This window comes from Heterodontus francisci, chromosome 9, assembly GCF_036365525.1.
Source record: "Heterodontus francisci isolate sHetFra1 chromosome 9, sHetFra1.hap1, whole genome shotgun sequence".
NCBI classification, from domain to species: domain Eukaryota; kingdom Metazoa; phylum Chordata; class Chondrichthyes; order Heterodontiformes; family Heterodontidae; genus Heterodontus; species Heterodontus francisci.
This window is the reverse complement of record NC_090379.1, coordinates 119,058,959-119,080,797: the sequence shown is the minus strand read 5'-3', so window position 1 is coordinate 119,080,797 and position 21,839 is coordinate 119,058,959. Positions and strand designations below refer to the sequence as shown.

The window sequence follows — 21,839 nt, the reverse complement described above, 5'->3', positions numbered from 1 at the left end:
GTAGGCCATTTGGTCCCTTGAGCCTGATCTGATTGTGGCCGACACTCCACTTTCCTGCCTCCCCTCCCCCCACAACCCTTGACACCCTTGTAGATCAAAAATCTGTCTACGGCAAGCTCTTCTGCTATTTCCACCCCTACTATCTTTAGCAACCTGGGATGCAAGCCATCCCGACTAGACAACTTATCCACTCTAAGCATAGCCAGCCTTTCCAGTACATCCTGCTAATCAATTTTCATTTCATCCATTATTTTACTATCCCACTTTTACCGAGTAATTTATCAGCAGTGTCTTCCTTAGTAGACACAGATACAAAGTACTCATTAAGTATTCTAGCCTTGCCCTGCACCTCCAAGCATTTATCCAAGCTGACCTTTGTCCCTAATATGCCCTGCCCAACCTTTTACTACCTGTTTACTATTTGCATGTCAGTAGAAGATTTTTGGGTTCTCTTTTATGTTAACTACCATTCTTTTCTCATTATCTCTTTGCTAGTCTTAGTTTCCTCTTCACTTCCTCTCTCAATGTCTTGTATTTGGCCTGGTTCACACTTGAGGAATTCACCTGACATGCATCATATGCCCTCTTTTTTTTTTTGTTTCATCATATTCTCTATCTCCCTTGTCATCCAAGGAGTCCCAGCTTTAATTCCCCTATCTTCGCTCTTGTTGAAATGTACCTAGCCTGTACCTGAAACATCTCCTCCTTAAAAATCACCCATTGTTCTATTACAGTTTTTCCTGTCAGTCTTTGGTTCCATTTTACCGTGGCTAGATCCCTTCTCATCTCACTGAAGTTAGCCTTCTTCTAATTTTGAAGTTCTACTTGAGATTATTCCTTGCTCTTCCCAATTAATATTCTAAGCTTTGATACAATGCGCTCTCCTACCCAAATGTTCCTCCACAGATGCTTGGCCCACCTCATTTCCCAGCACCAGATCAAGCAATGCCCCCTCCCTAGTTGGACCAAGAGCATATTGGTCAAGGAAGTTCTCCCGAATATATTTCAGAAAATCCTCCCTCTCCTTACCCTTTATTCAAATATCCATTGGGATATTAGCATAATTAAAGTCTCCCAATATCATCACTGTAGTTTTTACGCATCTCATTTTTCTGCAGATTTGCTGCTCCAATGCAGTCACTATTTCAAGGCCTGTAGAAGAATACCGCCGTAAGTGATTATCCTCTTTTTGCTTCTCAACTTTAACCAAATGGATTCTGCCCTTTCCAACTCTGCAATCTCTTCCCTGGTCAGTACTGCCACCTCACTCCCTTTTCTTCCTTCCCTCTTTTCTGAACACTTTATATCCTTGAAGTTCTCACCATTTTTAAGTCATGTTTTCATTATTGCCACTGTCATATTCCCATGCAGCTATTTTTGCTTGTAGCTCATCAACCTTATTCATCACACTTTGTGCATTTACATACATGCACTGTCTTTGTATTCCTTGTAGTCCTTTTAGTCTGCTCGTATCTAATGTGGTACCACTCCCTTCTCTAGTACTATCCAACATTCTAGTTTATGCACTTTATATACTTTATTCCTCTTTTCTACTTCTATATGCTGGTCCCATCTCCCTGCCAATTTGGTTTAAATCCTCCCTAAACACACTCGTGAACTTCCCTATGAGGACATTAGTCCCAGTCCTGTTGAGGTGCAAACTGTCCCTTTTGAATAGGTGCCTCCTGCCCCAAGAATCTGAACCACTCCACCTCCTCCACTCTCGTGAGCACATGGCACTGGGAGTAATCCAGGGAATACTAGCCTCAAGGTCCTACTTTTTAACTTCCTCCCTCACTGCTGAAAATCTGACCACAGGACCTAAATGCCTGTCCTCTTTATATCATTGGTACCGACGATTACTACAACTGCCTCACTTACTTCCCCCTGCAGAATATTCTGCACTGTCTCCATGATGTCTGCTTATTTACAAACTGCTTATGGAATCTCTAGTGCAGTTATGATTATTCTTGTTGCTTGCAAGAGTTGATGGAGCTGGGTTTCCCTCAGATAAAGCCAAGCTCCTGATGACAGTTGTAGAACTGACAGCGGTTTATGTTTTCAACATTGGTTGTGTGCCATAATAAAAGGCATACTTCACCTGGTCTGCATTTCAGAATCTGTCTTCTGGATGGACAGAATATTGTTGAACGAACTAAGACAGCAGCCGTGCGTGCGTGTGTGTGTGCACGTGCGTGCGTGTGTGTCCTGCCTTGACATCTTCAAGTGAATTTCTGATATTTGAATCAGCAGCTGTTATGCTCTCTGCGCTGCACCTGCTAGTTGTTGATGTCCTTAGCAAGGTCTCCATTTTCTGAGCATTGGAGATGTTGGGTTTCGCTGTCAGGAGCAGCTTCTTTATCCATTCCTTTCATTTTTCCTTTGATCTTTTGGCCCTGCTGACAGCAGTCGAGTGGAGTGCAGTTTTCTGTGTAGCACAAGAATAAGGTGTGAGATTGGATTTATGTTGCATGCCTTAAATGTGTGTCACTTGCATCATTATACCTGTTGGTAGACTGGGCTTTATCTTCACAATGTGTGGAGGATGCTTTCTAGTCAAAGCATGACAGTGGTCCTTGTTCTGATGAAAGGTCACAGACCTGAAATGTTAACTCTGTTTCTCTCTCCACAGATGCTGCTAGAACTGCTGACTATTTTCAGTACTTTCTGTTTTCATTTTATGACTTGTCCTAGTTGGTCATCTCTTTTTCATTATTCTTTTACCTTTCTAGTCAGTAAATAGTTTGTTTATTTCAAGTGCTAAATATGACAAAATACAAACCCCCAAATTCTGCATAATTATATTTAACAAAGGAACGATACAAAGATACTCCCAAGAGCAGGGTCAGTCTGCTGTGAGTGTCAAAACTGAAATGTTATAAAATAAGATACAATATGCAGTACAAGACGAATGAAAGCTGTTGAGCAGTGGAAAAAGTTTTCATGGGTATTACATTTATTCCACAGAACTGTCATAAGTGCAATAAACCCTTTGAAGACCAGGAGGCAAAGCACCACTGTAGAGCCTGTGGCGAAGGTTTCTGTGATGTTTGCTCATCAAAATCCAAGCCTGTTCCAGAACGTGGTTGGGGTTCAGTCCCTGTCCGGGTGTGTGATGAGTGCTATGAAGTTGCAGTAACCAGAACAGGTAATCCTATTCAGCACTGCTTCCCCTGCCCCGTCCCACGGCTTTATTTGGTAACGCTCCTGTGAAGCGCCTTGGAACATTTTACTTGTTAAAGGCGTTATAACAGTGGAAGTTGTTTTTATTTTAAAATCTCTGCAGGTTTCTGGAAAAGTCAAGCAAGCAGTTTCAATAAATTATTTGCGTCTGTTTATGGCCAGGTAACCTTGGTGATGCGATTTTGGATGCAGATGACTCTCACTGTACAATTAGGAGAGACAGCTGCTGAATGGAGATCGGTCTTGTTACAAAATAATTATGTTGATTATTTTGCTTTTTGGTTTTACCATCTACCGTCTATATAGGGCAAATGTTGTAAACATCAGCTCACCTTTCATAAGCGGTGTAACATAGGAACAGGAGGAGGCCATTTAGCCCCACCAGCTTGTCCCACCATTCAGAGAGATCATGGCTGATCTGCGACCTAACTCCAAGTACCTGCCTTTGCCTCATATCCCTTAGATTATTGTTATCCAAAGGTGGTAGCAATCTCACATTTAGGATTAACAGTTGATTTAGCAATAATTGCTGTTTGCGGAAGAGAGTTCCAAACTTCTCCCAACCTTTGCGTGAAGGTGTGCTTCCTAATTTCACTCCTAAAAGACCTGGCTCGAATTTTTTGACTCTGCCCCTTAATCCTAGATTAACCAGCCCGCAGAAATAGTTTCTCTCTATCTAGCCGATCTGTTCCCCTTCATACCTTGAAAACTTTGATCAAATCACCACCTTTTAACCTGCTGAATTCCAGGGAATACAACCCTAGTTTGTGTAACCTTTCCTTGTAATTTAACTCTTGGATTCCAGGTATCATTCTGGTAAATCTACTCTGCACACTCTCTCTCCAAGACCAATATATCCTTCCTAAGGTGTGCTGCCCAGAACTGCTCCCAGTACTCCAGGTGTGATCTAACCAGGGCTTTGTATAACTGTAGGTTAACCTCAATCTCCTTGTATTCTAGTCCTCTAGATATAAAGGCCAGCATTCCATTAGCCTTTTTGATTACTTTCTGTACCTGTTCAGGACATTTTAATGAGCTCTGTACCTGGACCTCCAGTGTTTCTATCTGTTCATTTAGAAAGTACCCTGCTCTATCCTTTTTAGCTTCAAAGTGGGTGACCTCCCATTTGCCTAAATTGAAATACATTTGTCACAGTTTTGCCCATTCATTTAATCTATCAATATCTTGTAATTTTATGCTTCCATCTAAATTGTTTACAATGCCATCTATCTTTGTGCAAATTTAAATGTATGGCTTTCTATCCCATCATCTAAGTTAATAAATATGGTGAGTAATTGGGGTCCTAACACAGATCCTTGCAGGACACCACTAGTCACATCCTGCCAGTTAGAGTACCTGCTCATTATCCCTACTGTCGCCTTCCGCTCAACCAATTTCCAAGCCAACTCAATAATTTGCCTTCAGTTTCATGAACTTCAACTTCGGCTGAGAGTCTGTTATTTCACAATGGCTTTCTGGAAGTCCATATAAGTAACATCTATATTCACCTGTCCATTACGTGCCCTCCCTTTTACGAATCCACGCTACCTCCCTGATCAGCTGAAAATTGTCAAGGTGTTCAGTCACCCTCTCCTTAATTATAAACTCCAGAAGTTACCTGACAGCAGATGTTCAGACAACTGGATTCCCTCTGTCACCTTTTTTAAATAGCGGAGTGACGAACAATTTTCCAATCTAAAGGAATGGTTCCCAAATCGAGAGAACTTTGGAAGATTATAGTTGGGGCGGCTGCAATGTGCTCAACTACTTCCTTTAAAATCCTGGGATGGAAACCTTCTGGTCCTGGGGAGTTTTCGTTCCATATTGCCATTATTTTCTTCGTTATTTTGCTTCTGTTAATTTTGGTGAGTCCTGCCCCTAATTCAGTATTTGTTTCCTTTGGACGTCTGACATGCTGACCTCTTCCTCACTGTAAATACTGACACAAAATAATTATTCAGCATGTCCACCATTTCCTTATTTTCATTGACAATATCACTTACCAGCTTTCAAAGGGATCCACATTGGTTCTGACCGTCCTCTTTTTCCTAATATAATTGTGAACATTTTTTGTGTTTTGATATCCGTTGCAAGTTTCCTCATACTCCCTTTTTGTAGCTCTTACTATTTATTTGTCATCCTTTGCTGTTCTTTACTGTTCTTTGTATCTTTCCCATTTGCCAGGATCTGTTTTGCATTTTGTATGGTTTTTCTTTTAGTTTTATGTTGTCTGTTACCTCTTTAGTTGTCCCTGGCTGCTTATTTTGGCAAGCAGAGCCCTTGTCCTTTAGGGGTCTGCTTTATTTTGTTGTTGAAAATTTTGCATCAAGCTACTTGTTGCAGGGTGGGCGCTAGAAAATAATCTACATGCTGGTGATGCTGTAATGATGTGACATAGGAATCACTTTATCATGTTTCAGTTTAGGTTCCATCAGCCCCATCGTTTTACTTGCTATAAACAAAGGATAATATATGAAAAACTTGCGAGGCAAGTTTTTTACACAGGGTGGTGAGTGCCTGGAACTTGCTGCCAGGGGAGGTGGTGGAAGCAGATACGATAGCGACGTTTAAGAGACATCTTGACAAATATATGAATAGGAAGGGAATAGAGGGATATGGGCCCCGGAAGTGCAGAAGGTGTTAGTTTAGGCAGGCATCAAGATCAGCGCAGGCTTGGAGGGCCGAATGGCCTGTTCCTGTGCTGTACTGTTCTTTGTTCTTTGTGTTTACATTTAGATTGTCACGGTTATTTTTTGTAAAGATTATGATTTGGCACCATTGGAATAATATGGCCAGATAGAACCACCCTACTTTATGAAGGATGCCAAGGCTAAAACATTGTATGTTTTCAAGAAGGAGTTAGATATAGCTCTTGGGGCGAAAGGGATCAAAGGATATGGGGAGAAAGCGGGAACAGGTTACTGAGTTGGACGATCAGCCATGATCATAATGATTGGCGGAGCAGGAAGGGCCAAATGGCCTACTCCTGCTCCTATTTTCTATGTTTCTATGTCATGGAGAGGGTGCGGAAGAGTTTTGCTGAAGTACCAGGGATGAGGGTACTTAACTATGAGGGGAAACTCAGCCATTTGTTAGATCCCCTCAACCTGTTCTTTTAAAAAGGTAATCAAAAATATTTGATACGGAAAGGTCAGGGAAATGGAAATAAGTGGGTAGCATTTCAGAGAGCATCAACAGCCAAGTTTTGCAGTGTATGCTCCAATATTGGGTCTACATGAGAGAGTTAATAGAACATAGAACAGTACAGCACAGTACAGGCCCTTCGGCCCTCGATGTTGTGCCGAACCTTTAACCTACTCTAAGATCAAACTAACTACCTACCCTTCTTTCTACTATCATCCATGTACCTATCCAAGAGTCGCTTAAATGCCCCTAATGTATCTGCTTCTACTACCACCGCTGGCAGCGCATTCCACGCACCCACTAATCTCTGTGTAAAGAACCTACCTCTGACATCTCCCCGAAACCTTTCTCCAATCACCTTAAAATTATGCCTCCTGGTGATCGTCCTTTCCACCCTGGGAAAAAGTCTCTGGCTATCCACTCTATCTATGCCTCTCATCATCTTGTACCCCTCTATCAAGTCACCTCTCATCCTTCTTCGCTCCAATGAGAAAAGCCCTAGCTCCCTCTCTCCCTAGTTGCAGAATATAACTTTGTGGCTGGTCTGATGATGTGTTCTAAAGCCTGGCTCGGTTATAAAATTAAAACCCTACCTGGGCCCAACCCAGCCTGAGCCCTTTAATTTTTTTTCACACCTGACCCAACACTAATCTCCTTCATCTGTTCCGGCAGCTATTCCTGGAGCTGGAGTTGTGGGGAATCATGGGTAAGCCAGATCTCGTGACTTCCCGGAAGCAGCAGTGTCCAAACCGACCCGAGCCCGAATGCTGGACTCGGAATATAGACCCACACGTGATACATAGTCGGGTCTAGTCAGGTAGCCAGACTTTAATGTGTTCCCCACCACCACAGCGGAACAACAGTGTGAAATTTCCATTTCCCACACCAACTCGTCTGCAACCTTCATGAGTAACTATGCCAGTTAGTATGAATTATGATCAGTTTTATGTCAGTCATTTATGGTGCAGATGAGGGCCATTCAGCCCATCGAGTCCATGGCGGCTCTCCATGGAGCTATGCAGTCAGTTCCACTCCCTGGCTCGATCCCCGCAGCCCTGCAAGTCTATTTCTCTCAGGTGGCCATCCAACTTCCTCTTGAAGTCATTGATCATCTCAGCTTCCACCAACCCTGTGGGCAGTGAGTTCCAGGTCATTATCACCTGCTGATAATGAAGTGCTTCCTTATATTCCCCCTGCATCTTTTGCCCAAAACTTTCAATCTGTGTCACCTCGTCCTTGTACCATTTGTAAATGAGAACAGTTTTTTCTTGTCTAACTTATCTAAGCCTGTCATAATCTTGTAATGTTGTGGATTCTTGTCTGACAGAGACAAAGTGGGGCGAATTTACAGAGGTGGAAATAGGTGGTCTTAATAGCATGGATATAATCTCAACAGTTTGGGATTTCCTTGAATTAATTTCACTTGCACTCATTAGATTGCATGGAAAGACAGCTTCTATTTATTGGTGTTAGTTGGAATCTAACTCTAGTTATAGAAGTGAATGTTTTTCTGTGCATGCACAGAATGTGGGTCTGTGCCCACAAATCCCAGACAGGCAGAACTCCCAATGTTGTTTTGGGAAATTGTTGAGCAGGAGCAAGATTCAGTTAGTAACTAGGAAGATAATCGAAAGTACAGGAGGGAATTGAAAATGTTACTATAGGAGGCAAAGAGAGGTTATGAGCAAAAGATTAGCAACATTATATGTTTGAAAATGTTTTAGGTTTCAAAACAGGAGAGGGAAGTTCTGGACAGGATAGTAACTGACAGAGAAGACATACTAAAAAGATGAGCATTACTGAAAATTTGTAAGTCACCTCGGCCAGCTGGGCTGCTGAAAGAAGCAAAGGTAGGAATAGCAGAGGCATTGGTCACAATCTTTCAATCCTCATTGTAGTGTGGTGCCAGAGGACTCGATGTTATATCACCAAGGGGAGAGGGATGAACCAGGAAACAACAGGCCGGTCAATCTAATGCTATTAATAAACTATCAGACTGCTTGTCTGACATCCAGTACTGGATAAGCAGAAATTTCCTCCAGTTAAATATTGGTTAGACTGAAGCCATTGTCTTTGATCCCCGCTACAAACTCTGTTCCCTATCTACTGATGAACTTCCAACCGGCACAATGGCGCAGTGGTTAGCACCGCAGCCTCACAGCTCCAGCGACCCGGGTTCAATTCTGGGTACTGCCTGTGTGGAGTTTGCAAGTTCTCCCTGTGTCTGCGTGGGTTTCCTCCGGGTGCTCCGGTTTCCTCCCACATGCCAAAGACTTGCAGGTTGATAGGTAAATTGGCCATTATAAATTGCCCCTAGTATAGGTAGGTGGTAGGGAAATATAGGGACAGGTGGGGATGTGGTAGGAATATGGAATTAGTGTAGGATTAGTATAAATGGGTGGTTGATGGTCGGCACCGACTCGGTGGGCCGAAGGGCCTGTTTCAGTGCTGTATCTCTAAACTAAACTATATATCCATGCTATCATTAAGACCTCCTATTTCCACCTCTGTAAATTCGCCCAACTTTGCCTCTGTCTCAGCTCATCTGCTGCTGAAACCCTCATTCATGTCTTTGCTACATCTAGACTTGACTATTCCAATGCACTGCTAGCCAGTCTCCCATATTCTACCCTCTGTAAACTAGAGGACACCTAAAACTCTGTTGCCATGTCTTTATTCGCACCAAGACCCATTCACCTATCACCCCTGTGCTCACTGACCTACATTGGCTCCCAGTTAAGCGCTGCCTCAATATTAAAATTCTCACCCTTGTTTTCAAATCCCTCCATGGCTTCACTTCCTATTTCTACTGCCCCATAATCATCTGAGATATCTGCACTCATCTAATTCTGGTCTCTTGAGCTTCCCCAATTTTAATCAAAAGCAAAATACTGCAGATGCTGGAAATCTGAAATAAAAACAAAAAAGACAGAAATACTCAGCAGGTCTGACAGCATCTGTGGAGGGAGAAACAGTTAATGTTTCAGGTCTGTGACCTTTCATCAGAACTGAGAAGTTAGAAATGTAATCGATTTTGAGCAAGTGAAAGTGGGGAGGGTGGGAAGAACAACAAAAGGGAAGGGCTGTGATAGGGTCTTGCTTTGCTTTTAGATGGTAGTTCATTCTGCCATTCGCACTTCCTTTAGTCTTTTTCTTTACTTGCCCCATTACCACTCCCTTTGGCTCTGCCCCGCCAACTCTTTTGTCATTTAATGTCCCCTTTCTCCGATCTTTTCATTTCTTCCTTTCCCACTCGCACCCCCCTCCCTCCACTTTTCACTTGCTCAAACTCTATTACATTTCTAATGTTTCCCAGTCTGATGAAGGGTCATTAACCTGATACATTAACTCTGTTTGTTTCTCCACAGATGCTGCCAGACCTGCTGAGTATTTCCAGCATTTTCTGTTCTAATGCACTTTCAAAGAGCCAGCACAGACACAATGGGCTGAATGGCCTTTTACATTGTTAGTAACGTAGAACCTTACAAAGGCCAGACTCTTCCCCATGGAGAAAAACATCAGATTGAATTGTTCTGCACAATTCCTTGTAACCTCTTCAAAGGGGCTGATATGTAGAGAATATGTTACCCTGCTACTCTAAGGTACAGTGTGTGCATTTTTGAGAGACTAAGTTATGTGGAACCCTCCAAAAGAGAACGGATCATGTTTTAACCAAACTGATGGTGCTGTTGTCTAGCCCTTGCTGATATACTAGTGGATAGGAGCAGGGAGTGTAAAAGAGGCAGGAATGAATTTGAGGAAGTGGATTATTGCTGCTGTTCAAGCGAATGAGCTTGGTTTGTGGAAACTAACACATTTGAGATTCCAAGAGTGTATATGCTTTGGAGGGAGGGGCTGTAGATAAAGGTGGTTAAGTCTGATTAGCCCATGTGCAATGCAATTAGTTAAGATGCTGTGCTGAATGCTCCAGTTACTCAGTTTGAGGTCTTTGTTTCCATTATTGTCCTAGTCCTATCCCAGCCAAATCACCTCCTGGTTCTGTCACATTTTCAGTTGGAAGCCTTTGTGAGTTAAGACTGTAAAAATTAAAACAGATGATTTTAATCTCCCCGGTCCGGATTTGTAGTAATGGGGAAAACGTAGTGCCTTAGATTGATGACGTATACCACCAAACTTAACTAGTGTGGATCGCCCATTAGGCTTTATCAGTAGAGCTTCATGAAGCATGTGTTGCAAGACGCTCCCAGTCGATGGACAAAATGTTTGTTTAAAAATCCTCAATTGCAGCGGTGAATTAGTTTGTATATGTTTAAATCTTCAAATGTTTCTCATAGCAATCCTTAATCTAATCTTCATTTCAATCTGCATGTTCCAAAGATGAATCTAATGTTAAATTTGTGTTTCTCATCTGATCTGGTTCTCAGGCTCTAAATTATAAAACGTTGTGTAACGACTGACCACTCCTGTCAAAGCCCCCAATCAAAGTATATGATTTTGATTGTGGTGGGACCAATGCACTGTTAATTCAATCCTGTCGCTCCACAGATTGGCTAACATATCATTTAAAACTTTCCAAATTAAAGAAAGACCCAACCAAATTGTACCATCTATTAACCACCGAATGAGGCTAACCAAACCAGGTGTCTTTAACTCAATGAATTGACTTCTTTAATTAGAAGAACTAAATTCTTAAACATTATGTAGATATAAACAACATTTAAAATAGAAAAAGATAGAGTCCTTGCAAATTTACAGTCCAATGTTGCTTGAAGTCCTCATAGAATGTTTCTTTCCTTCTCTAGCGAATTTCAGCAATTAATGACTTGCAAACACTTTCAACCAAATCAATCTGACTTTAGAGTTTTTGAAGGATAAAAGATTGTCACAGTCTAACTTCCCTTTCTTCATTTTAAATTACCAGAGATCTCTGTTTTGGCTTGACTTCTTAGAATTTTGAGAGATAATAATAAACAGACTAAAATCCTATTCCTTCAGTTTAAATGGTTGAGAGCTCTTTTTCAGGTGCCAACATCAGCTGTGTCTGTATGTCTCTGTGTCTGTTAGAATAAACTGTCTTCAACTAACAGCCAGTTCAAAACTAAATTGTAACAAATGTATCGTATGAGACTCACTCCCAGTGGCTATATCTATGCACCCTTTGAATCGCAGTCTCCAAATAGCTGTTTCTAAGGCAACAAAATGCACCTTTCTATAACTCCTGAGGCTTGCCAGTTTTTAAAGCAATACTGATCCTTTGCAAGCCTTAAAGGCAAACCGCATATTCCTGGGAAAAAAACTACAGGACCATGATACCTCCGCCCCTAGCAGAATGTAACACCATTCCTAAAATGCGTTACATTACAATGGGTAAAAAAAAACTAATTGAAAAAACTTTTTCATGCATTTATGGATATACACATTTCTAAAATAAATGTTTAGACTACAGCAACAAGTTCCACCAGAACATTTCAGCTTTAAATTTTCAAAAGGTTGTTCCAGTTAACTCATTTTAAATTTCCAAGCATAGTCTTCCAATTGTTTTGTGTTTTCCTTCCTATTGTCCATATTGTCCATCACCTCAGCCAGGTGAGCTGCAAAGCTAGGAGCACTGACCACTACTGGGTTCGCTATTCTCTGAGAAGCTTCTCGAGTACCCCTTAACCTATGTGACATCACTTGACACTGGAAAACCCTGTCCGGTGTAACAGAAACTGATTTTTTTCTTGCCCTGCAGTGTCAAAGGAATTTGACTATCCCTCCGGCACATCTGTCTCTTTTTAAGACACATGGTGTTGCCCACATAAATCCTTTAAATGAGAATTTGGGTGTGAGTCTGCCTTCTTTACCACAGTGACTTTTCTGGAGTCTATGCAAGTTTGAGCTGTTCCACCAAGTTTAGTCATCAAGACCATCTGTGAATTCCAGCTGTCCTGACTAGGTTCATCTAAGCTGGCCTTCAGCATGCATGTACCACTGCTTCCACTTAGGCCTGTCTTTCTGGACCTTAGCAACAAGGATGTCGTTTTAAAGGAATGGCTCCCCCTAGACCCACATCATGTGTGGCTAAGGTTGTACATCGTGGCTTACCCCGACAAACTTTTTGAAACATTGTGAAAACCCTGGTTAGAACTTCATGCTGTTTTGCCTCTAAGTGTAAAAGCCTATTGTTTAATTTTCCTCGCCATTCTGCATTCGCTGATTGGATAGTTGGAGGTTCAATCTGAGAATTTCCTAGTTCTCATTCTCACTATCATTTTCCTTCTTCACAGTCCCAATTACCTGACATACCTGTAGTGACTTATCCTCCTCCCTGTGGTCATATGGTTTGAGCAAATTAATGTGACACAACCGGTTCTTCTTCCGGCGATCGAGGTGACACTCAAGTAATTTACCTTACCCACTCTTTTGATCACTCTATATGGGACACTGAACCATGCTTTCACTGGTTCTCTCTGTGATGGTAACAACACTAATACTTCATCCCCTGGTTTTATGGTAGGTTGTGGTTTTCCCACCGTTTGACAGGTGCAGCATACCAAAGAACAGTACAGCACAGGAACAGGCCATTCGGCCCTCCAAGCCTGCGCCAATCTTGATGCCTGCCTAAACTAACACCTTCTGCACTTCCGGGGCCCATATCCCTCTATTCTCTTCCTATTCATGTATTTGTCAAGATGTCTCTTAAACGTCGCTATCGTATCTGCTTCCACCACCTCCCCTGGCAGCAAGTTCCAGGCACTCGCCACCCTCTGTGTATAAAAAAAAAAAGCTTTTCTCGCACATCCCCTCTAAACTTTGCCCCTCGCAGCTTAAACTTATGTCCCTTAGTAACTGACTCTTCCACCCTGGGACAAAGCTTCTGACTATCCACTCTGTCCATGCCACTCATAACTTTGTAAACCTCTATCATGTCGCCCCTCCACGTCTGTCGTTCCAGTGAGAACAATCCAAGTTTTTCCAACCTCTCCTCATAACTAATGCCCTCCAGACCAGGCAACATCCTGGTAAACCTCCTCTGTACCTTCTCCAAAGCCTCCACGTCCTTCTGGTAGTGTGGCAATATTCTAAGTGTGGCCTAACTAAGGTTCTGTACAGCTGCAACATGACTTGCCAATTTTTATACTCTATGCCCCGACCAATGAAGGCAAGCATGCCGTATGCCTTCTTGACTACCTTATCCACCTGCATTGCCACTGGACCTGTACGTCCAGATCTTTCTGCCTGTCAGTACTCCTAAGGGTTCTGCCATTTACTGTATACCTCCCACCTGCATTAGACCTTCCAAAATGCATTACCTCACATTTGTCTGGATTAAACTCCATCTGCCATTTCTCCGCCCAAGTCTCCAACCGATCTATATCCTGCTGTATCCTCTGACAATCCTCATCATTATCTGCAACTCCACCAACCTTTGTGTCGTCTGCAAACTTACTAATCAGACTAGCTACATTTTCCTCCAAATCATTTATATATACTACAAATAGCAAAGGTCCCAGCACTGATCCTTGCGGAACACCACTAGTCACATCCCTCCATTCAGAAAAACACCCATCCACTGATAGCCTCTGTCTTCTGTGACCGAGCCAGTTCTGTATCCATCTTACCAAGGATGAGACACAATTTTGTAGCTGGCAAGACCTGGCCAGTAATAATGTTTGCTTATGTGTGACTTGGTCTTCCGAATTCTCCATGTCCTGAAAAAGGAATGTTGTGTGCTAACCTTAATAATCCTTGTTGATATTTAGGTGGTACCACTATCTGTTCACCAACTGTCCAGTCTTTGTCGGCAGATCTATGAGGCGGTCTCTATTTCCTCCTCAAAACCTCGTTTGCCATACAATAGCCTTCCGGAACTCCTTTCACATCAGCTTCTGACAGAGCCGTCTGTGCTATTTGGTAGATCTCTGGATCAGCTTGCTGTGCTGCAATGATAGACGATTTGTTAAACATCTCATTTGGATTGCCTAAATCCCCAAATAAGATTTCAGATGCTTGATTATCTATTTGTGATGCCCCTTTTACCTCCAGCAATGGATCCTATTTAGCCATTGCTCGGGTAACTTCACACGCAGGAAATATTCCCGGAACTTGCTCCTGGAATTGCTCCATTTCCTTAATTTCACTTGGTTCCTCTGTAACTATGGGAGAAACTGATATTTTTGATCCAGCCAAATAATTTCCTAGGGGTATATCAATTCCCTTTACTGGTAAACTGTGGACAGCACCTACAGTTACTACCCCAGATATTCAGTCACTTTCTAGGCATAATTTATATAAAGGTATGGGTATACACTCCCTGCCAATTCCATTTATTAAAACCTTAACGTTCAAGGGGCTGTCTGGTGGAAACCTCATATCTTTCCCCAGTAGGAGTGTTTGGGTTGCTCCTGTGTCCCTGCCTCACTTACTGGATACGGAGTTACTCTCCCCTTTGGCAAAAAAATCATTATAACTCTGAGGTATTTTATTCTTAACCTCTACACTCCTCTTAGTTTTAGTATTTGGTTTCACATTCACAGCTGTTGTTAAAGCTATAGCCTGGTCTTCTATACTCTCAGTCAGAGTCTTTTCCTCTGCACTAACTTTGCATACCCCATCAAGTCCTATGGGTTTACCCCGGAATTTCTATCACTCTGAACAAAGACGACCCGTTTTGTTGCAATGATAACACTTTGTCTTGCGAACCTCACTTCTACCCTCAGCACTTTCCATTCTGCCCTGAGGAGGTGATCCTGGGGCATTCCCAGCTGTTCCTTCTTGTCCCCGGCTACTTGCCTTCCTTTCACTCTCCCACTTTCTATCCTTCTCTGGTTTATGGGGGTGACGGACAAAATAGGTTGGCTTGTTCACAAGCTCAAAATCATCAGCATTCTCTGCTGCTTGCCTAGCTTTCAAAACTTTCAGGTTATCTATCTGAGTCCTCACTCCAGAAAGAATGGACTTTTCAAACTCTTCTAAGAGAATCAATTCTCGAAGGTTCTCATATGTGGTTTCTATCTTTAATGCCCGTATCCAATGGTCAAAATTCATTTGCTTCACCCTCTCAAATTCTAAATATATCGGTCCAGTCAATATCTGTAAGTTCCTGAACTTCTGATGGTAAGCTTCAGGGACTAACTCATACTCAGAGAGAGTAGCCTTTTTTGCCATCTCATAATCTGCAGAAGCCTCTTCAGGAAGCATGGCATTAGCTTCATGAGCTCTGCCTACCAGCCTGCCCTGCATGAGCAATGTCCAGCTTTCTTTCAGATATTTCATCTGTTTAGCTATTTTTTCAAAAGATATGAAAAATGCCTCTACGTCCCCTTTCCTCGAACTTGGGAAGAGCCTATATAAATGTAAACCACTTCTCGCTTTGTCCTGATCTAAATTCATATTCTTCCTGACCTGAATTTTCCCTGGATTTAAGACCATCCCTTTGTCTTAGTTCCAAATCTTTTAGCCTAAATTCCCTCTCTTCTCTTTCACTCTCTCTCCGAAGTTCAAGTTTTCTTGTTGCTATTGCTTTTTCTTTTTCCTTTCCCTCTTTTACCAATTCAAGTTTTCTTCATTCTATGTCTGCCTCAAGTTTTTTCATTTCTTACTGTATCCTAGCCAATACAACTGTATCACTCTCAGACTTACTACCTTCATATCTCTCGTATTCCCTTTCTTCATCTGTATCATCATCATCTACTAATTCCAGATGTTTGGCTAGTATGTCAATTATCTCTGCTTTTTTGGCACCTGATTTCAATTCCAACCCAATTTTGCTGCCAATTCTTTTAATTTGTTCTTAGTTAAAATTATCAAGTCACTCGGAAACACTGTGCTTTCCCAAAAACTCTGCTACAACCATTACTGCCATAACACTGGTGTAGACTGTACCTTATTATACAAGAAACCTGGTTCTTTTAATTTCTTTGTAATTGGTGTCAGATTTAGATCCCAACAATCAAGTTTCCAATTGTTAAGATCCCAGACTCGAGAGCAATTAATCTGATGCCAAATGCAAGACCCCAATTTAAATATGTTATCCCAGAGACGAGTAATTACTATGATTCCAAATGTGAGCCCTCCAGATTAGTCTGATTCTGATCCCAGACGCGAGCCACTGAATTAAATATGATTCAGCTGCGAGCGAGCCCCCAATTAATATGTTCAAATCCTGGGAGGAGACCCCAATAAATATGTCACGGCTGACCGCTCCTGTCAAATCCCCCAATCAAAATATACGATTCTGATTGTGGTGGGACCAACGCACTGTTAATTCAATCCCATTGCTCCACAGATTGGCTAATATATCATTTAAAACTTTCCACATTAAAGAAAGACCCAATCAAATTGTACCATCTATTAACCCCCGAATGAGGCGAACCAAACCAGGTGTCTTTAAATCAATAAATTAACTTTTTAATTAGAAGAACTAAATTCTTAAATATTATGTAGATATAAACTATTTAAAATAGAAAAAAATAGACTCCTTGCAAATTTACAGTCTAATGTTGCTCGAAGTCCTCACAGAATGTTGCTTTCCTTCTCCAGTGAATTTCAACAATTAACGACTTGCAAGCACTTTCAACAGAATCAGTCTGACTTTAGAGTTTTTGAGGGATAAAAGATTGTCACAATCTAACTTCATTTTAAATTACCAGAGATCTCTGTTTTGGCTTGACTTTTTCTTAGAATTTTGAGAGATAATAAACAGACTGAAATCCTATTCCTTCAGTTTAAATGGTTGAGAGCTGTTTTTCAGGTGCCAGCACCAGCTGTATCTGTATGTCTCTGTCTGTTAGAACAAACTGTCTTCAACTAACAGCCAGTTCAAAACTGAGTTGTAACAAATGTATCGCATGAGACTCGCTCCCAGTGGCTATATCTATGGTAATGAGAATGTGCCCTTTGAATCGCAGTCTCCAAATGACTGTTTCTAAGGCAACGAAAATACACCTTTCTATAACTCCTGAGGCTTGCCGGTTCTTAAAGCGATACTGATCCTTTGCAAGCCTTAAAGACAAACCACATATTCCCGGAAAAATAACAACAGGACCACGACAATTGAAAGACTAAACTACTTATAATTGCATCAAATATCATTTCCAAAAACTGTACACCTATTCCCAAATGACTATTTTAACCACTAATATCTTTTTTGCCCAGCATTGTTCACTCCTCTTCCCCCTTTCCTGTGGCAAAGCTGCATTGTACATTGCAATCGAAAGGATTAATATATTGCTATTTCTAAATGTATCTTTTGATTCTTTGACAAAGTTTTGATTTTAACACTATTTGAAGATGTTGTAGATGAAGATGGTGAAGAGAGCAGTACAATAATAGCACGAAAAGTTGGTGAAGCTGTGCAGAACACCTTTGGAGCAGTGGCTACAGCAATCGATTTTCCATTAGGTAAGTGGTTTAGAAAGTCAGGAAATTATTTCAAGGGCAGGTATTGTTTTCTCCTGTAGAACCCTAAAGTAGATTTCACTAAGGGTTCCCTATCTGCTGTTTCGATCATCTTTGTTCACTAGGCAGGACATGGCACAGCAGCCAGCGCTTGCAAAAAAACATCCAAAAATCTAAATCACAGACATTCACATTGCATTTATTAATTGAAAGCAGAAAATAACACTCAGCAATTTAACCAAAATCAGAGGCTTGTGGATTGTGACTGTTGGCAGGTTTGTCTGTTAGCCAAACATTTCCATTATGTGCCCCAACAGCATGCTGGACAAGCTGCCAAACACAGCTTCTTCAGCAACCTGGTACTGAGCCTTGCCATCTGAGCATCTCCTACACCCATTCTTGCATTCTTTCCACTGATGCTCCAACTATCAATGAATGTTTTATGTCCTGTAGGCAAATAATGACCTATCTTTGGCACAGAACAAAAGTACTATGTCCAGTATTACTTAACAGATCCCTATTGGGATGGAATAAAACACAGGCCTGGATATAGATTGCTGATGCAAAGCCTGGCTATTATCCTTATCCATGCCTCCGTCACTAGACTTGATTTATGCTGCTGGTCAGCCTCCTACTCCCCACCATATGTTAACTTCAGATCAACCAAAACACTGCTGTCCATATCCAACTTGCACCATCATGGTCCTCTCTGTCCTCACACTGCCTCCATGCTCCCAAGTGCCTTAAGTTTAAAAATTTGTCATCTGTATGTTCAAATCTCATGATCTCTCCCCTCTCTATCTCTGTAAATTCCTTCGGCCCTACAGATTCCTTCCCTGTTCCCTCCTCTTCTCAGAAGTGTCCATTCTTCCAACTCTGGCCTCTTGTGCATCCCCTCTCCCTTCATCCCAACATGGGTGGCTGTTCTGTTCGCTGCCTAGGGCTTATGCTCTGGATTCACCTCCCCCTTATCCTTCAGTATTTTCCTTAAAACCCACCTCATTGTCCAAGCTTTGACTCCATATAATATCTAATTGACTCAGCGTTCATTTCTCTAAAGTGCTGAGGGACTTTTTTTCTACATTAAAGCTATATAGATACAAGTTGTCTCAATGCACTTTTAAATCTCGTGTTCAGATATCAATGACTGAACAGAAGTCTCAATTTTTTTCTGCTTTGAAAAAGCTGGTACTAAAGCATTTTTATATCACTGTAGGAGTGTATTCATTTGCACCTTTAAAAGTACATCGTGATGTGTGGTTTAAAATAGCCATTGGCTGAAATGTATTTGAGTGAATCAAATGTCTTTTTTCTTTTGTGGAGGGTACTGCTTTTCTGGAACCCTGTAACTGATGATAATGCTGGTGGATAACCTTGTGTGCCAGAACATTCACATTGATCTGAGAAGTGGTGTCTGTTAGCTACTCCGATCACTTAATCTGCTCGAGTAACACACGGCAGCTGGCAGTTGGACAGTGTTAACTGAGAGCAGGTCATTTGCCAGTAGATGGCAGTTGTGATCTATGTGAGCAAGTTGCAGGATAGAACAGATTTCAGACCTTGGTCTAGGACACTAATTGCTTTGTGTATTTAAATTTTCTAGTAGTATTTAACAATTTAAAGGAGGGAGGAGGTACTTGTCTTCTATGATCTAGTTATACTCAGGACATCAGTTTCAAACTGTGCTATAAATAAAGTACCAAAGGCACTAATCTCACTCCGACATTTCCAATAGGTGTTTGTTGCCAAGACTTATTAATGATAACCTCATATAGTCTGTATCAGCTACACTTAATTTGAAATCCATTGACCATGCATTTAACCACTGCTGGGAGTTAATAAACATCACACACTTTTTTTTGTTTTTAAATGCAAGTAATCCGATCATAATGTATATATTGTCTAGAAATTTGGAACAGTGTATATAATGGTCTTAATCCCTGGAAGATATATATGTTCAGTGTGTTGGAGGATTGTCTTCTAGTACATTATGAACAATTTTGTATCCTGTGTCTGCTCAGAAATGAGATTCCATACAATATTGATTTAGAAGTGATCTTTTAATGTGGTGGTCATTCCCTAAAACGTTTGAGCTGCCATTGTTAGAGGATCTGTGTGAGGATCACAGAATCTATCAGGTACATCAGTTGTATGCTTACAGGAGAGCATTGGATAATGACTTCTCTGTTCAATTGGTATGTGCCCAGCCCAGTGTGCAACTGAGCTGTGCAAATCAGGCACATTTGCTGGTATTTAAGCAGTTGATCTCAGCTGCATGATTAAGGAGCCTGACTTAATATCCTTGTGCTCTAGGCTAAGGAGGAAGAAAATCAGCCCGGCTGCCTTTGGTGAAATGTGCAGAGAAGTCAAATAACCTGCTAACTCCAGCTGTCTTAGCATGCACATGACAAATGGCTGATTGGGAGTGTCAATGGAGGAATATCCAGTTCTTTGAAGAAATGAGTGTTGGGGTGGTGGAGGAGGGAAACTGACCAGAAATGCACTGGATGTAGATATGACTTTTTTTTGTGCATTTTAATTTTGATTGGCAAACTCATGAATGATGTCTTTGATAGGTCTCATGAAAGATGCAGCCAGACCGTCATATTGGGTGCCTGACCACGAGATCACTAACTGCTGCTATTGTCGGAAAGAGTTTACAACAAAAATGTCTAAGCATCATTGCCGGGCCTGCGGGCAGGGTTTCTGCAATGAATGCTCTCCAGATAGGCGAACAGTCTCTTCACGTGGATGGGACCATCCTGTACGGGTCTGTATAAATTGCAATAAAAAAGCAGGTGACCTTTGAGTAGCACACTTGAAAAGAGCAATGCCAATGTAACATTGAACTTCAATCCAGACTATTAATGATCACATATGCATGGCATATAAAAAGAGGAATGGAATTGTTAAAATTGTTCTTAACCCTGCATATTCAAAACCAAACTTAGAGGAGGTATATTTTTTAAAGGTTCTGGACAAGAACCAGTGTTCCTGTAGGGAGTTGTCACATCGTAAATTTTCCTGTAGAAGTTGGTTTTCTAATTCAACTCATTGTTCTTATTCATGATCTTACTCATTGACGCTCATTAGAACTGACCTGTGCATTATGTCTTTGTGAGTTGTATGGATGAGTTGCTAAGTGTACTTGTAAATATACACAGATTACAAGAACTTCTCACGTGGAGAATATTTCAGTTTTACTATCAAACACTATTTGGGACATATTGGCTGTGTAGCAGAGCTTCTAGCTTTTACAATGATGTCCATGTAGAAGGCTGCGCAGGTAGCGGCCTATGGTGCCGCCTGTACCCAGGGATTCGACGGAAGCCTAAGTGATGCTGACACGAGCACCTCTGTCTGCACCACCCTCCCAGCCCCGGCCCCCAACTTCCTTCTGGAACACATTGATATTAGCTGACAAGTATTTTTAAAAACCTGATGTACATCGGCACCTTTTTAAAAAAAGTTTCTGTTCAATTAAACACAAATCATGTTTTTGTTAATGCCGCCATTGTTTCCAGCAACACTCATTACCATTAACAAATGTATCAAATAATGTAAATTTATCGTTATTGAATGATTTATGTAAATAAAATGGAGGTTATCCTTTACACTTTCCCCTGCTTTGCAGATCTTTTGTCATTGATGTAAAGTGTGGATTTCACAGGACTCACTACATTGGAACAAACAATGAAACTGTGCAGCCTGCAAACAATACCAGAATGGATTATTTATACACACACACACACACACACACGCACACACACACAAGTGTGCACGCGCACACACACACAAGTGTGCACGCGCACACACACACAAGTGTGCACGCGCACACACACACAAGTGTGCACGCGCACACACACACAAGTGTGCACGCGCACACACACACAAGTGTGCACGCGCACACACACACAAGTGTGCACGCGCACACACATTGATATGAACCAAATGATGCAAATCCTTGAATGCCAACGTCACATCAGGAATAGTTCAAGTTATGCTAATCTCCACTCAATTTCCAACAGGAGCCAAATCAGATCGGATGTGGTGGGGGAGCAAGAGAAGGAATGGGGGAGGGGGTGGGGGAAGCGAGGGAATCACCCTGCTTCTGGTGGGGGTACTGGGGTGGGGATGGGTGCGAAGAGAAAGAGAGAGAATCATACTGC

General features: G+C 41.6%; 1 protein-coding gene across 1 annotated transcript in view; it reads left to right on the top strand.

The window, feature by feature from the left end:
* The window catches only part of zfyve1 (zinc finger, FYVE domain containing 1), a 94,273-nt gene extending 72,986 nt beyond the window's left edge, over positions 1–21,287 (top strand). The window contains exons 9-11 of the mRNA XM_068039793.1: positions 2,968–3,148; positions 17,563–17,673; positions 20,247–21,287. Coding sequence (XP_067895894.1) covers positions 2,968–3,148; positions 17,563–17,673; positions 20,247–20,479 — 525 coding nt within the window. The 3' untranslated portion in view covers positions 20,480–21,287. The remainder of the gene's footprint in view (positions 1–2,967; positions 3,149–17,562; positions 17,674–20,246) is intronic.
* Positions 21,288–21,839: the final 552 nt, after the last annotated feature.